Source organism: Falco cherrug, chromosome 9, assembly GCF_023634085.1.
Source record: "Falco cherrug isolate bFalChe1 chromosome 9, bFalChe1.pri, whole genome shotgun sequence".
NCBI lineage: Eukaryota > Metazoa > Chordata > Aves > Falconiformes > Falconidae > Falco > Falco cherrug.
In genome coordinates, this window is record NC_073705.1 from 22,216,681 (window position 1) to 22,231,868 (window position 15,188).

At 40.0% G+C, this 15,188-nt stretch overlaps 1 protein-coding gene across 2 annotated transcripts in view; it reads left to right on the plus strand.

Moving 5' to 3' along the window:
• Positions 1–15,188, plus strand: part of ABLIM1 (actin binding LIM protein 1) — a 143,575-nt gene that overhangs the window by 76,543 nt on the left and 51,844 nt on the right. For both annotated transcript variants that reach the window (XM_055719883.1, XM_027812088.2), the window contains exons 7-8: positions 10,122–10,209; positions 14,744–14,802. In XM_055719883.1, coding sequence (XP_055575858.1) covers positions 10,122–10,209; positions 14,744–14,802 — 147 coding nt within the window. The remainder of the gene's footprint in view (positions 1–10,121; positions 10,210–14,743; positions 14,803–15,188) is intronic.

The following is a 15,188-nucleotide window of genomic DNA, read 5'->3' on the forward strand; positions in this document are numbered from 1 at the left end:
TGCTTTAGGGAAAACATAATACTCTATTTTTATTTTGTAGCTCATATTGCTGCTTCTGTTCATCTTTTAAACCTTTGCATTGTGCTAGTGCTACCTGCTCACAATCATCCATGTCAGAGATACAAAATTAATAATGATCCCTGCACCAAAATACTTTCACTGAAAACAAACGTTCCTCCAGTGTCACAGTCTTACCGTCGATTGGGCTGTAGGGATAGGGGTGAGAATGCACTCTGTAGCAATATAAAATTATTTCAGCCGCTTTTTGTTTCTCACAGACTGAGATCACCACAAAGAATGGGTAAAGTGGTGAAATATTTCTTTGCAGGATTGTGCTCTTTCATTTTTAAGTCCTGCTTTCACTGGAGAGTTTGCTACTGGCTTCTAGAAAGAGCAGGATAGAATGTAGACATGTCCCCTGTAAAAAGTAGTTATTGGGAGGAATGCAGCAATGACAGGTTTGAAACTGGAGAAGTGGAGACCAGCCTGTTGGGGCAAGCCTGTAGCTGTCACCTGTTTGTAATAGGCTCCATCCTGGTATTGTGCTCACTGCTCACTCAGGGAGGACTCAGTCCCCTCTTTTGTCTGCTTTGTCAGGGTACTTTCCAGGGGGCAGGGGGAAGAAAAGAGAAACAGAACCAAAGGATATGTCTGGAATCTGTAAGCACTTTGAAATCCACAGAACTAGCACCTGTCTTTACTAAGCAGGTGCTTTACAGATGAAGAAATAGGATACACATGAGTATTTTGTGGGTGATTATCTGTTTGAAATGGCCACCTGGAGCACAAAATGGGTAGATTTTAATTACATGCTCATACTACAGTAAAAAATTATACAGGTCTAATAGTTCTTTGGATAGATATCTGGTGTGTATGACATTTATGACAAGCCTTTTTCTTTGTAAGAGGGGAAAATAGGACACAGGAAGAGAAGCACCTTTTCATCACCAGCAACACGGATACTCTGGCATTGAAACTGTCTGTGAAACTAGCTTAGGATGTTTTGTGGTTTACAGAGGTCTCTGGAATGAGCATTATAAATCATTTGAATATGAGTTAAAATGTTAAGAATTGACTTTTACATGTAGGATTTGGAGAAAAAGATTTGTTATCCATACAGATCAATCTGCTGTTGCTTTGAATTCTGTAAAGTAGTTGCATGTTGGCTGGAAAATGTTTTTTTCCTAGCAATGAGGAGGGTAAGAACTGATGCAGTAAAAGACTTTATCCAGACTTATCTCTGCAGCACCCTTGAACTACTGCTGCTGAGGCAACAATCATGGAGACCCTGTACTCTGTTGAAAACTGAATAGTAGCAAATTATGTTAGGTATCCCTTTCTCCTTTATGTCCATCACCTCTTTCCTGTTCATCACCATAGTAATATGTTATATCATGGTTATTTTGTTGGAATAGTTTTCCCATGCTAACTAGAAATGTTGATTTTATACAGAGCTGAAGAAAACAAGGTGGGAAGCAAAATTCCTGTATCTTGGCTCTGACAAACATACTCTTACGGAGTGTTCATGCCAGTGAGAATTCAAAAGTATACTTGCATAGTTTTGCATCTGTAATTGGAAATCACATTTATCAGCAATGAGAAAACTGACAAATAGGACAAAAAATGGACTTCTGCCAAAAATGAAAGGCTCAGCTTTTAGCAGAGTGCGTATTTGTGGGCTGACATTTATTCAAAGTTAGTCTATTTGAAAAAGAGACAACTATTTCTCTGCACTAACTGTCCACTGGTTACCCTGATGTTCTTTGATATTTCCATTTTAAAATAGTGTAGCATAAACACTTTGGCCAGAATTACAAAATGAGGATTCCTGAGAAATGTCTGGATGTAGTCACATCCAGGCTCATAATTATATATGGGTGACTGGAGTCAAGAGCAATGTGGTTATGGAGAAAAATATTTGAAGAAAATCTGTCCCTCCCCTAGATTGTCATCTGTTGCTTGTTGTTACCTCTTTCTGGAAGAAACTGTGAAAGGTACTGAGTAGCATTGGAGTTCATCAAGGACAAAACCCATTCTTTAGGCTTTTTAAAGCATTTGCCGATCAGAATAGTCATAATGACAGCGACTTTTAGGATCAGTTTGCTACAAGAGCAGGCTCTAGGTACTAAAAGAAAAAATACTCTCTGCTCCATTCACCTAACATGTTTTCCTATTAGAACAATCTATGAGTCTCCCAGGTACAAATTAGCATAAAGAGAGTCCTTCATGTCTGCTTAGTTTCTTACGGACTACCTTTGTTTTATATTTTCTGGTTATATTCTACGGATGTCCTGGGTCTGCCTTCATGCTTAGTTTCTTTTCCTCCCTCCTTTGGCCCTCACAACTTTTATTTCTCTTTTGTTCTTGGGACACTCCCTCTGAACTGAATGCACACATCGGAATGGAGAGCAGGCTTTGCTAAATCGCATGCCAAAGGTTGCATGGTTCCTGAAACAGCCTTCTGACACAAAACTGGAAAGTCAGTTTTGTGTTAGATTAACAAGGAGATCAGCTGCAATTATTTAGGTCTTGTGGTGTGCTACATGGAGGTCCAGCAGGGCTGGGAGTCTGAGAGTTTGAGTTCTCTGCTTGGCTCTGCTGCAAGCATGAATTTTGATCCAAGGTGAGTTTCTTCATCTCTCAAACTCGCGCTTGCTTCATCAGTTAGAAAGTGGTTTGCACTTGCCCACTGAAGAGTTAACGTGAGTTTTGCCTACTGCTACATTGACCTGTTTTCTCAACCTTCCCCATACTAGAGAGCCCTATCATACTGCTGGACTCGCTGGGTCAGCACACTCAACCCCAGAACCTGGTGCTGCACTTGAGCTGTCTCTCTGAACCACAAGCCACATCAACAAAAGCTCCCTTCTAACAGCAAAACCCCTGCTATACCAGGAATTTTGCTGCTTGGCTTAGATGGGTCTCAGTCAACTGATTCAGCTCTACTGGAAATTTTTCCAGTGTAACCTTAGACTCTAACTATTCTGCTGGTTTGGTCCAGACCTGTGCTGCTTAGGAGGATCCTGATGCATGTGTAAAAGCTTTTCTCTATGTAGAGCCCATTGGAATGGATTTTAAGGTCAGAGGAGTGGCTAAAATCATCTTGCTTGCCCATCTCTTTTCAAAATCATAGAGCTTTTCCACAGAAACCAACACAGAAAGCTTATCCTTAGGGAGATTATCCTGCTTTGTCCTGGCAGACTCCAGAGCGATTGTAAGGCCAAAATTTTCCCTCTTGCTGCTTAAATTACCTTTACTTTTTAGAAACTTCACCTTATTTTGAAGTTAAATTTGTCAAACTTCAGCTTTTTGATGTTGTCATAGTTTTTCCAATTGAATTGAAAAGCTCATGCTCCTTCCTGCTGTTATCTCTTTTCTTTGCTTTTAATCACCTATCCGTTGTGATCTAGTCATCGCTGAAGCCTCTCTCTGAATAATTATTTGACTCACAGCTGAAGATTCGTGTTATTTTAATGGTTCTCCACTGAAGTCTCTTCTGTAACTCCACATGTACACACTCATCAGTGTTATAATGATGGTGTTGCAGTATCTTTAGTCAAAAGCAAAACCTTTTTTCTGCTTTTCCTTTGTATTCTTTTTATACATTAAATGATCAGAAGAGCCAGGCCTTTCAGCTACCTTGAGAGCATTCTTCTGGGAGATTATTAATGATGTTCTCAAACCGCCTCTTTCAGTTGCTGTTGCCACAGTCTCACAGGGCCCTGCTTTCTTGATTTGCAGGCATATTATGTTAGATTATTAAAAGATACTTGTTTGGTTTAGATAGCTTAAATTAGCATTGTCTTTGAGTCATCAGCAGATTTACCAGGAAAGGTTTTATATTCTTGTCCTGGCCAGTAGTAGAGGTACCTCATGCTGTGGGTAGGAGGAAGTGATCTCTGAGTTATCTGGCTCAGCTGAGCCTCCCCTGCTAACACGTCCATCTGCCAGAGAGCTGCCTAGCTGTAGTTTTCTTAAGACTCTTGAGTACAAATTATTCAAGTCTTCTAATTTGTAAACGTTGATTCATGGCAAACACTATTAAAAAAAAATCTTGTTCAATAGATAGTATCAAACAGGAAAAATATGTCTTTCAGCATTGTCAAATACAGACCATAAAGAAAGATACACTTTGCGAATACTCCTGCCTTTTCTGTGTCATCTTTCATCATTTTTTATCCACAGCGCACAAGGGATCTTTGCCTGATCATGATTTTTTTAATCATGTTTTAAATAGACTCTTTTAAATATGTCTTTAAACATATTGCCCATAGTTATTTCTTTGTTTCTAGCTTTCTTATCAGTTGTCTTTATTTCTAACTTAGTGACTTAGCCATTGATGATTATTTTCTTTTAGTTAATAGTAACTCAATTAAGATTTTTTTTCTGTGCATTGAACATATGGACCATGATTACTTTCTTGTTTGTAATTTAGAGTAGATAATTTGGGATGTTCAGTAGGTTGTCTTAAACATTCCTGGGTTTATCCTTTTATGGTTACTTTAAGAACTAGTAATATGTATCTTCCTTTAAAATTCCACATGCACACACACATATATATGTGTATATGACACTGCTCTTTATTTCTGTCGGTCTATACATGCAATCAAATCATGATCAGAATGGAGATAATTGCTGATTTGGGGAATGCAAATAATCTTTTTATGTTAGGATGAGGTCTCGTATTTATTACCTGCTGTCAGGTGCAAGACTTTCTGATTTATGAAATAATTATTTTGTGGTTTTTTTAAGATAAAAAGAAGGTTTGTTACTGACTTTTCTAGTTAAATCTCAGCAGGCTGAAGTCAGCTATAGTTCTACTAAGTTGTTTCTCATTAAATAAATTAGTAATATCTCAGTGTTCCAAGATACTTCCCATTGTTTTGGAGATACCATTGCGGCACTGCAAATACTGCTTCAGTTAACGTGATCTGCTAATCCATATACGTCGAGCTGTGTTGTTAGAAGTTCACCTAGAGGGACAGGCCAAGGGACTAACAGTCACTTCATGCAGAAAGCTAAAAGGACAAAGATGGTTGTCTTTCATTCTTGAACTCATATATTCCTGATAACTCAGTGGTCCTGTTATCACCAGACAAAAGAAAACGTGACCTAGATTACTTGGAAAGTGGGAGATTTCTGGTGTCATGGAAGATTGCATATCATATGCATCCGGAACATAATTCACAAGACTTCATGCTGTCCCTTGACGTGTGCCTTGTAATTAACACTCGGCAGCAAACCGAACTAAGAGCTTTGCTTTGCTTTCAGCAGGCTAACAGCTGTGGCTGAAGTGGCTTTCTCACCTTGCTGCAGAGAGACTGATCTCTCAACTGCACAGCTCAGCAGACCTACACAACACTCTCAGTAGTCAGTAGAGAACTTTTGCTGGCTGGGTGAGACAAAGTTATAGTTATGCCAGTATTAGGCTGTTTGAAAATGCCCTTGGCACTGTGTGAAGATACTGTAAAGTAGCTTTGCTGATTGATTCTGATTCCAAACTAATCGAGCAATATGAACATGCATCTAATCAGGTCCTTTAGATGAAGTATCTTTTCTTGTCAAAACATCTGTGCTGGACAAAATGCATACAAGATGAAGAAATACTTAGTTCTCTAATGCTTTGTGAAGCCTAAATATTACAGATGACGTAGAAGGTCCACACCTATACTTATGAGCTGGACCTGTTCCAGCATTGTTAAGAAATAGAGGAGGGTTTTGTATCAGGCCTTGCCAAATACTTGCTGTTGAGAAGCTAAAAAAAACATCTCTGCAATAAACAAGGTTTATAAGAAAATTAAATTGTGGATACTGGATTTTGCCCTGGTGCACCTAAAATAAGGGTAATGAAGGCAGTGAATTAACGGATCTGTATTAGAATGAAACAATAAAATCTAGTGCATTCCTCTAGATTGTTTCTGATTAACCACATGTTCAGTCACTGGAATTAGGTTTCTCTGTGCATAAATGTAACCCAGGATCCTAACAGAGATGATGTTGAAATGCTGGCAATAGGTAGTAAAGATGTGTTTGCTGTTGCTTTGCTCCTCTGTACAGCTCACAGTATTCTAACTGGCCACTTTGGGCTACTGTGGGTACACTTCTTAGCTGGAATTACCTTTTTAGAGTGGAATTACCTTCTTTGTACGACCTCCTGCTGTTAACTGTTTAAATAATACGGAGTTCTTAACTTTGGTTCGGTGTATAGCAGTAGGTGGATTTGTCCCGCAAAGTCAGAATGAATAGCTGCCATAAAGAACATAGTTAGTAGTTAAGCTTCTCACCTGTGTGCAACTTGCTCAACATTGGATGTTGCGGGAAAGTAAGAACTGAAAGCAGAGCTGACACTGCAGTCACAAGCAACTACTAGTTTATTACTGAAGTAAGTCCAGTTGATATTCAGCCGCCATGAGGACTGTTTCTTCATGCCAACAGAGCAATTGCACAACTGGGGTTTTAGCCTGAATCATTACTCAAATCTTTGCTATAAGGAAAAATTATATTACACACAGCTAATAATTGCATTGCTATTAACAGCAACTAATGGGTATAACAATACTGTATGCTGATGGAATTAATACTGATCAGTTACAATATTACAGTCCATCTGTTAAGGAATATGCTAGCATGACATTGGCAGTCACTGTTGGAATGCTGGGAAGTACTTTTTGTATAAAAATCAGAAAGTGGGCATGAATCAACTGTGCAAGTGTTCATAGCAGCAGGGCAGATGCAGTTTTGGCTTACCCAAGACAGCATCGCAATCAGTGGATGGCTCCAAGGGTCTTCCATGTCTCTTGCCTGCATGTTGTCATTCAGATTTACAGTCATGGCCTCACGCTCCATTTCCCACTTTCCCCCAGTCTTCTGTCTTGTAGCCCCATCAGCTTGGGAACTCCCAGTGTGAGCTCAGCTTCCCACTGCTCCATCCTGTCTCAGGTTGAATAGAAGGACAGACTGCCGAGAGCTGTTTCTATTGAGATGTTATGACAGTAGTGTTAAAAACAGCTTTAGAAGGTCCTAGTTTTAAAGATACATATCAAACAAGGATTTATCAGCTGAGAATTTTTTCAGCATTTGAATCACTTTACACTTTCCTTCCTTTTGTAGTAATTATGGTAGATGTTGAAGTCCTTTAGAAGCCAGGTAAGCTGCACTTCTGTATCTAAGCATAGATATTTGTAGTGACTTGCTAAACAGATAAAAAGCCTGGGAAAAATGAGTGGACAGTTTGGGTCAGGATGTTATTAGAGGCAGATTTTGGTCTTCATAGTGTTTCTGCTGTTCCAGCCACTTGTGAGCTCACAGAAGCCTGCAGAGAAGGAAACAATGGAATTTGATGTTATGCTGAACATCAAACAGGGTTGAAGGTTCTCTGACCTCTGCAAGTAATTAAAATAAAGCTTCACTGGAAAATGATAGGCTACTGCCACAGTTCCTGTTTAACAATTCACAACATTCCTTAAGGGGTTTAAAAGATGAGTCCAAGTTATTCTCTCTTCTGCTCCTTACTCCTTAAGAGACTATAAGAAATCAGGTCATTCTCCTCAGAGTCATGGCAGAACTAAATATTTGATTAGGTTTGTCTATCAAATGGGCCTATTATACCTGTTCATAAAAATTTTACAAAGAAGGAAAAGAAGGGGAGGGGGGGAATGGCACACTTTTACTCTTAAATGTACTCTTTCAACTGCACAGCATTTTTTGTAGTATTTAGATAGTATTAGAAAAGTAAAGCTTTCTACACGTTTAATAGCTGTTTGTCAGGTGAATGCTAAGATGGCTTTGAATGGAGAATGAGTGCAGCTGTGCAAATGTAATGCAACAAATATGCACTTAATTGTGTCCTTTGGCCAGCAGAAAATGTGTGTTGGTAATTAGTTCTTCCTCTACCAGACCCACTGGCATGTGAGCTCTCCTAGCGGGATTCTTGTTATTGTTCTCTCTGGCTCTTGTTCGCTGTTATTCTGGAAGGAAGGACAGAACTGAAGGCATGAGTAATAGGAAATCTCAAGCTCTCACGTTTACCAAAGAGGAAAACATTTATTTAATCAGACTAGATCTCTACAAGCACTCAGAGAATAAAAGTTAGTCTTGCGGGAAGTGAGGACAGAGTGGGGTGGACTCAGAAAATATAATCCTTGGCTTTTGAAGTACTGTTGCTGTGGGGTTAAAGCTGGATGTGTGCTTGATGCAGGTACTTTTATACTGGATTTCTGGGGCACGTTGTGTCAGCTTGTGTGCAGCTGTGTTTGTAGCTCCCAGGTTGGAGTAATTCTTGCAATACCCACCATTGCTTTCCTTGACACCTATGAGCAACAGTACAGTTTTGGCTTCAGGAGCTCCCCAAAGGCATCTTGATAAAGTGAAGGCAAATGGGTGTTGTGCACATTGTGAAGAGGTTGGAGCATCAGCTGGGTGAAAAGGGGTTGTACAGGAGCTCAGTGCATTGTGTTCAACTGGTGCTTCAAATACCTCCCTACCTCCTAGCTTTTTAGTTCACCTTTTGAAGTGCAAGAGGATTTTTTTAAGCTTGATGGACACAGTGTGTAATGCAATGGCCATGTTCTGCCACCTTTCTTGTTCTAGACTATCGCACAGCGTTATTACCCCCACATTTAAGGGAGCCTTCAAAGTCCTCCGTAAACAGTATACGGTGGCTTTTAAAATGGCATTGCAGTCCGGCTTCATCAGCTAAGGAGGATTTGTATGTTCAAGTTGAAGTCATTTAAGAGAACAGTATGGTGGAAGAAGGCTAAAAATTGATAGCTGCTGAGCCTGAAAAGGTGATCTATGAAAAATTTGGTCTCTCATTATCAGCTATTATTAAAGGTTTTTGTATTGTTATAACACATAATACAGCTTGTACTTTCATTTATGTTACCTGGGACGTGTCCTCTGCAGAATATACACATCCAGCTGCCCTACGTAGCCCATGATCCATGAATCCTGGCTACTGAGCCTCCAGACTTCATTCATAAGCTTCACAGAAGAGGTGATTATGTCATTTTATTCTCAGGACTGGTCATGAGGAATACATTTCTGTGATGGTTTTCCTTAGTAGTGTTTCTCAGAAATATTTTATGAAGTTCATTAAATGTTAATTTAACCTTCGTAGACTGGGAAGCTGAAGCTCAGTGTTGCTAAAGACTTGATTCCTGTATAAATCTTGAAATTACCAGAATAAACAGAACCTTAATGCTATCTAAAATAATGTTAAAGCCTATTTTCTTTACATGAATATGCTATAATGCACGTATTGTGTATAGTGTATATCTATTCAGTAGTATATAGAAAATAAATAGAATGCGTATATCAAAGGTCAATCACAAATCAACGAGACTTGCAGAACCATGGGAAGCTACTCAAATTTAGGATCCATATATTTACATTACAGTGACACAGCTTTGGCCACTGTTCCTTCATCCTGCAGTTCTAAGGCTCTGGAAGTATTTGGTAAATTAGTACATACTACTACTTCTTTTCATCTAAATTTTTCTGTCTACTGTGTTCACATGGAATTTAATTTGAGAACCTATTTTAGATTTGTCAGCGTGGGTAGAAGAGAAACAGGAAAGAAGAGATTGTATATTGTTATAAATTGGTAACTGATGTTCTTTGCTTTTACTGCAAATACAAGTGCCAGTTGATTTAACAGAAAATTTATAGGCAGTGACAGTAATACAAATATCTCACTGCAGTGTGACATTCATTGCCTTGGACTTGGATGGAGATTTAAAACAGTGTTGGGCAAATTATGGAGAACAGATAGATTGTGATGTAGCCTCTAGCCAGGAAGTTCTTAAACCACTGATTACTTGAATGGGAAGGTGTGAAGAAGAGAAAAGGCTGTTCTGTATTTTCTTATTTCTTACAACCTTTTACCCCAAGTAGTCGCTGCTGGTCTCCGTTGAGGACAGGGTACTGGACTAAATAGACCTCTAACTGAAGCAGTATGGCAGATCTTGCATTCTCATCGCTGTTTTTGAATGGTGAGGGCAATATTTAACTGTAACAGGTGAACTAGAAGAGAAATGGCAATCGTTTGTCAGCAAATGATGAGTGCTCACAAAGCAGTGCAATGCATTTGTCCCTCATTTCCCTTTGTTGTTTTTGTTTAGGCCGGTGACAAGCATTATCACCCAAGCTGTGCACGATGCAGCAGGTGCAACCAAATGTTCACAGAAGGAGAAGAAATGTATCTGCAAGGTAAGGATGTCTCCATTCCAAAACAAGAAAATCAGACTTTGTAATCTTTCTGTTACAGACCTCAAGAGTTTATAAACCATCCCTGTCTAATACAGGCAAAGAGCGCTATAGCCATCCTATCTTCAATAATGCTCTCGTACTTTTTCACTTGAAACCCTTTCACTCTAGTAGGTGGCCATAACAATGGCTTTGTATTGACTCTACACCCTAGCTGAGGCAGACTGTGTTTTCAAAAGCTGCGTAGCAAAAAGGAAATTTATTAGGCTGCCTCTTAATTTGGCATCTCATGGGTAGCTTACCACACAGACTGGTATATGAGATAGCAAAGTGAGAGGGTTTCCCCTGAATTCTGTGCTCTTCTGGATCACTCTCCAGACTAAAAGGCAATGGGAAAGCATTTAGAGGCTGCAGTGAGCTTGTTTTGCATCGTGTAGGTCTCATTCCCCATGCGCACTGACAGAGTGTCTCCTCTGGTTCTTAATCATATTTGTTTGTCTTGCCTGCTTCCCTTTTATCTGGTCACGTCTCTTTTTATTCCCATTTACTTTATTTTTATGTTTTTCTACAGTCACTTCTTTCTTTTATGTTAATTTTCATCTCCACTTTCTTAATAACACTCTCACGCTTGCAGGTAGTGCCAAGCACATTTTTTTGGTGGTATTCACATAAAAAAGAACATGCTCTTTTCTTTGATTGAGAAGTATCCTTGATCTGAATTCTACCTACCCAATGAGAACGTAGCACATTAACTATACAGCTACAGTTATTTTTATTACTTGAGGCAGTATTGCAATTAATGTTGGTAGAAAGATGTATAATACATGTTTATGCAAGCCAGAAATCAAGGTGAAAAGGGAGATACATGTTGGCATTTTATATGTTGTGCTTATGTTAGAAAACTTGCTTGATATACCTGAAAGGGCTGTAAAAGAATAGGAAAAAAATAATGCAAGTGTGGTTGCAGCCATCTTTTGAAATCTTGAGGAGAGATTCTTTCTGGAGGAATTCCAGAATAAGATAATATTGTCAAGGAATTCCTTTGAAGCTAACTTGTGTTATTTTGTAGCTTGTCCTCCCTTGCAGTCCATCTCTCTCATCTCTTGCTGACCTTACACCGCAGTCATCTTATTCCAGCTGTGCACAGAACTGGCTATCGAGTTGTGTAGCAGCTCTGCATTGCAAGAGCAAGGAGAGGCTGAAAGAGGGCTGGGTAAGAAGTACTGCTTTCTGATGGCACATTGGAAAGACTAATTTGAAAGCAGCAGTTACAGCACCTGACAATCTTAGTTTCCTCACATCATCATATGATAAAGTACAGGCAGAATTCAAGATGAGCCACCAGTTCATCCTTTGCTGTTATTAATAACAGCTGTTTGCAACTGATGCCATTTCCACCAGTCTATCAGAGAGTGGGAGATCATCTTGATTGGGCAGGCTGTGGTGTAGACTTCTGCAGATCCAAATAAGACAGAAGGCATTGCTTCTACTTAAACAGGGCTAGATTTTGTCCTGGCCAAGTTCAGATGATATGAAAAAGGAGAGGAGAGACTCCTGGCTCCTTGATCTGCCATCATTCTTTTCTTGGCTGTTATCTCCCTTTCTGTGTTTTTGAATTAATGTTCTTCATGCTCACTCTGTTTCAGAGTGTCAAGCTGTTTTCTGACTAAACATTATTCCTGAGTGTGCTCCAGACCATCCTGCCAAAGCTTTCCTTGCTTAATTCAGCATGCTTGTAAGTGCAAGGGACCTAAAAGCCTTTCCTGTGCAGAGCTCTCAGCTGAAATATATCTCCTGACTCCGTCCAAACCATTTACCCTAGGGTGTAGAATAACAGGATTCCAAGTATTTATCTGAAATAAAAATAAAACACCACAATGCTAAAGCTAGAACCAAAATCACATTATGGATAAAATATATGAAAGTATATTTTCAGCTTCCATCTCACTTCTAATTGTCCTTTCCACAGGACATAAAAGTATTGCTTTGTGTAATAGGGAGACCTGGCAGGTTTGTAATAGCCCCTTGTATCAGAAATGTGTGGGAAACCTGCAAATGGATGAACAAGGAACCTGTTTGGGGGTTTTCTGTGTTAAGACTGGTTTGAGTAATGCTAGCAGAAGCACTCTGGCTTTGCCCTGTTCCAACACAGGAAAATGAAAAAGAAGCAGCATCAGAAACTTTCACTTTCCCATTGACCTCCTAGTAATATGTTTACTGTAAGGACTGTCCCAGAAGACTGTTGCTGAGCTAGGATGTTGCTCAGCATTTAGAGGGATGTTTCAGTTGATTCTCACACAGGCTTGCAGCCTTGTTCAATGTTCAAGTAATAGTGCGAGTTAGTGATTTTTAAAGCTGTATGTTGAAACAACACAAAGTAAAAAGCTAAATAAATGAACATGTTGGTTGGTGTCTGCCATGTGAGCAAACAAACATTTGTTAAGAATGGGAAGAACCACAACTTGCTGAACACTTTCTGGTGGGAAAAAGAGGGGCGATGCAGTTTAAGAATTTGTACCGTTCCAAGCGTTTCAGAATAGGTTGGCATGCTTGGATGAATGAAGTGTACAAGTTGCAGGTGGCTCAGAGTTCAAGATTATGAAAAATATTTACATTGAACTTCTTAAGTCTGCTTTATCTGATTTGAGTTTTTTAATGTCACCTATTTCAAACCTCTGATTAACCATTAGCTAAGTTTCACCATGAGAATGACATTCAGACTCTCTTGCATTTCTTGTTCGCTTTCAGTAGCTGCAGTACTCTCCTGGGGTGTCCCAGGTGTCCCTAAAATTGTGCCAGTTTGTGCTAAATACTGCCCAAAAATGCAGTGACAGCTTTTTCTTTGACGGTAAGGATAGTTTAATAGAAACTAATCTGAAGTACAAAGGAACAGAGATAATTTTTCTCAGGGTCACACACAAAGCTCACAGCTGAATTTGAGAGTTGAACCTAAACCTTCTGAGTCTTAGTTCATCAGCATTATAACGTGAACTCCCATCCTCCTGAGTCCTTGGTTCTGTCTGACCTCCTAGGCGAATGCACAGGGCATGCATGCTTCTCCTGATCCTGTAGGCTCTGTGGGATCCTGGCTCTGAGGCTGCTGTTTATTTACAGAGAAGGCAGTTGGTACACTTCTCCCTGTTGTCTGACCGTTTCCTCATGCCAAATGCACAGTTTCTTCTTCCTCGGCTTAGACTCAAAGCCAAACATCTCAGACCCTTGATCGAGAGTCACAGCATTCTCTCCAGTCTCCTGATGATGCTTATATTGTGTACTGCTGGGAAGTGAAATCATTCCTGCTGGTCCTTACTTCTGTACCAAGCCATGTAAGGGTTTGTTACAACAAAATTTCCAGGGATCCTGACCCATACCTCTCCTGGGCTCCCAGGGTGAGGTTTCCTCTGACTGCACTTGAGCTAATAGTCACCCACAGGAGACCTGGACTTTGCTCTGTTTGGTTTCTTTGTGGAAAGAGTGAAGAGGTGATGTTTCCCCCTGCAGACAGACGAGGCTCTGTATTGGCTTTGCAGTGACTGGAATGAAGTTTGAATTTTACTTCAGCTGCAATCACTGTTAAAAATAAGTATGAGCTTCTACTGCGTTTCAAGTTGGCTAATACCTGCCAGCAGCTTCCCAGCGGTGATCACAGTTTACAGTCTGTTCCAAAGGAGAACTGAAATGGGATGGAAGTGCTCCTTGCCCCGACACTGCCCAGCCCTTGGAGACAGCCAGATATTTCCATTTTTACAGCACGAGAGAATCCCATGTTTTGGGATGCAAACAGCAGAGACCTTGCCTTTTGTAGGAGGATGTGTAGGAGGAAAATGCCAGTGCTACACATGCCACTGACCCTGCAGAGCAAGGGGTAGACATGACATGTGTGCCAATGGCAGGTATGGTACGCTGTGATCCAGGGAGAGGCTCTTTCACATGCTGCTTTGTACCACCTGTGTCATACTGGCTTTGAAGTTGGTGAGGTACAGCCCTGACTCTGCTGCATTGTGCATTTTCTAATTTTTGTTTTACTGTTGCATTTTGCATAATTGCAGGGAAGAGATGATCTGAGTAACACTTTACAGTAACTGAATATGACACCTATTGCTCAAGGAAGTCATAGGACTTTCCCAGTATTAATGGACTTATAACCAGATCTTCCTTTTTATGTGTGGTGCAGTACGTCAGGGGAGAACAGATCAGGTAACCGTGGCTCAGTTCTTTTGCTTTTACCCTCAGTCCTGCCCAGAGTCTTTCAGTTCCTCCAGCTGATGCTTGCAGGCTTCTTTGCTGCTTGAGGCTGTTTCAGTTTTAGTCAAGATACTGTGCAAAGTGCCTCAGGAAGAGACTGCTGTAGATGGGCCAAGGATTTGAGTATTTTTTTGTTTCACTTATATTTCTCATGAGGTAGAATTGAATGTGAATTACTTGCAAAGTTCATACAGATTCACCATCTGATGCAATGGAGGATTCTCTTTAATAACTGACTTGTCATGACCAGAACTCATCTGCTTTGCTCTGAATGAAGTTTTTCCTCCCTCAGGTTCCACGGTCTGGCATCCCGACTGTAAGCAATCCACTAAGACTGAAGATAAGCTACGGGTAAGTTGAATGCATGGCAATGACACACCAGATATTTTGTGCACACAATAACTGAATGTTGCTTTTAAAGAATGACTTTTTCCATGGTTTTTTTGCATTGCGGTCACTGCTCTGGCAGAATAAATCGTGGAGGCACTTCAGAGGTATTTTTCTGGTTTTTTAGGCTCACCACCTTCACATATGTGTCTCAGTGCACTGCCTTAAAGACAGTGCTATTTACTGACATACAGACATGGCAGAGTCTCTTAAGACACTTCATATCTCAATTATTGTGAGAGAGACTCTGAAGGAGAAAATGTGAATCGGGCAAATGCTTTGATATATTTTAGTATTTTTGCATATCTGTATAATTGCTCTATAGTTATCCCCTGTTCTGCCTGGTTATT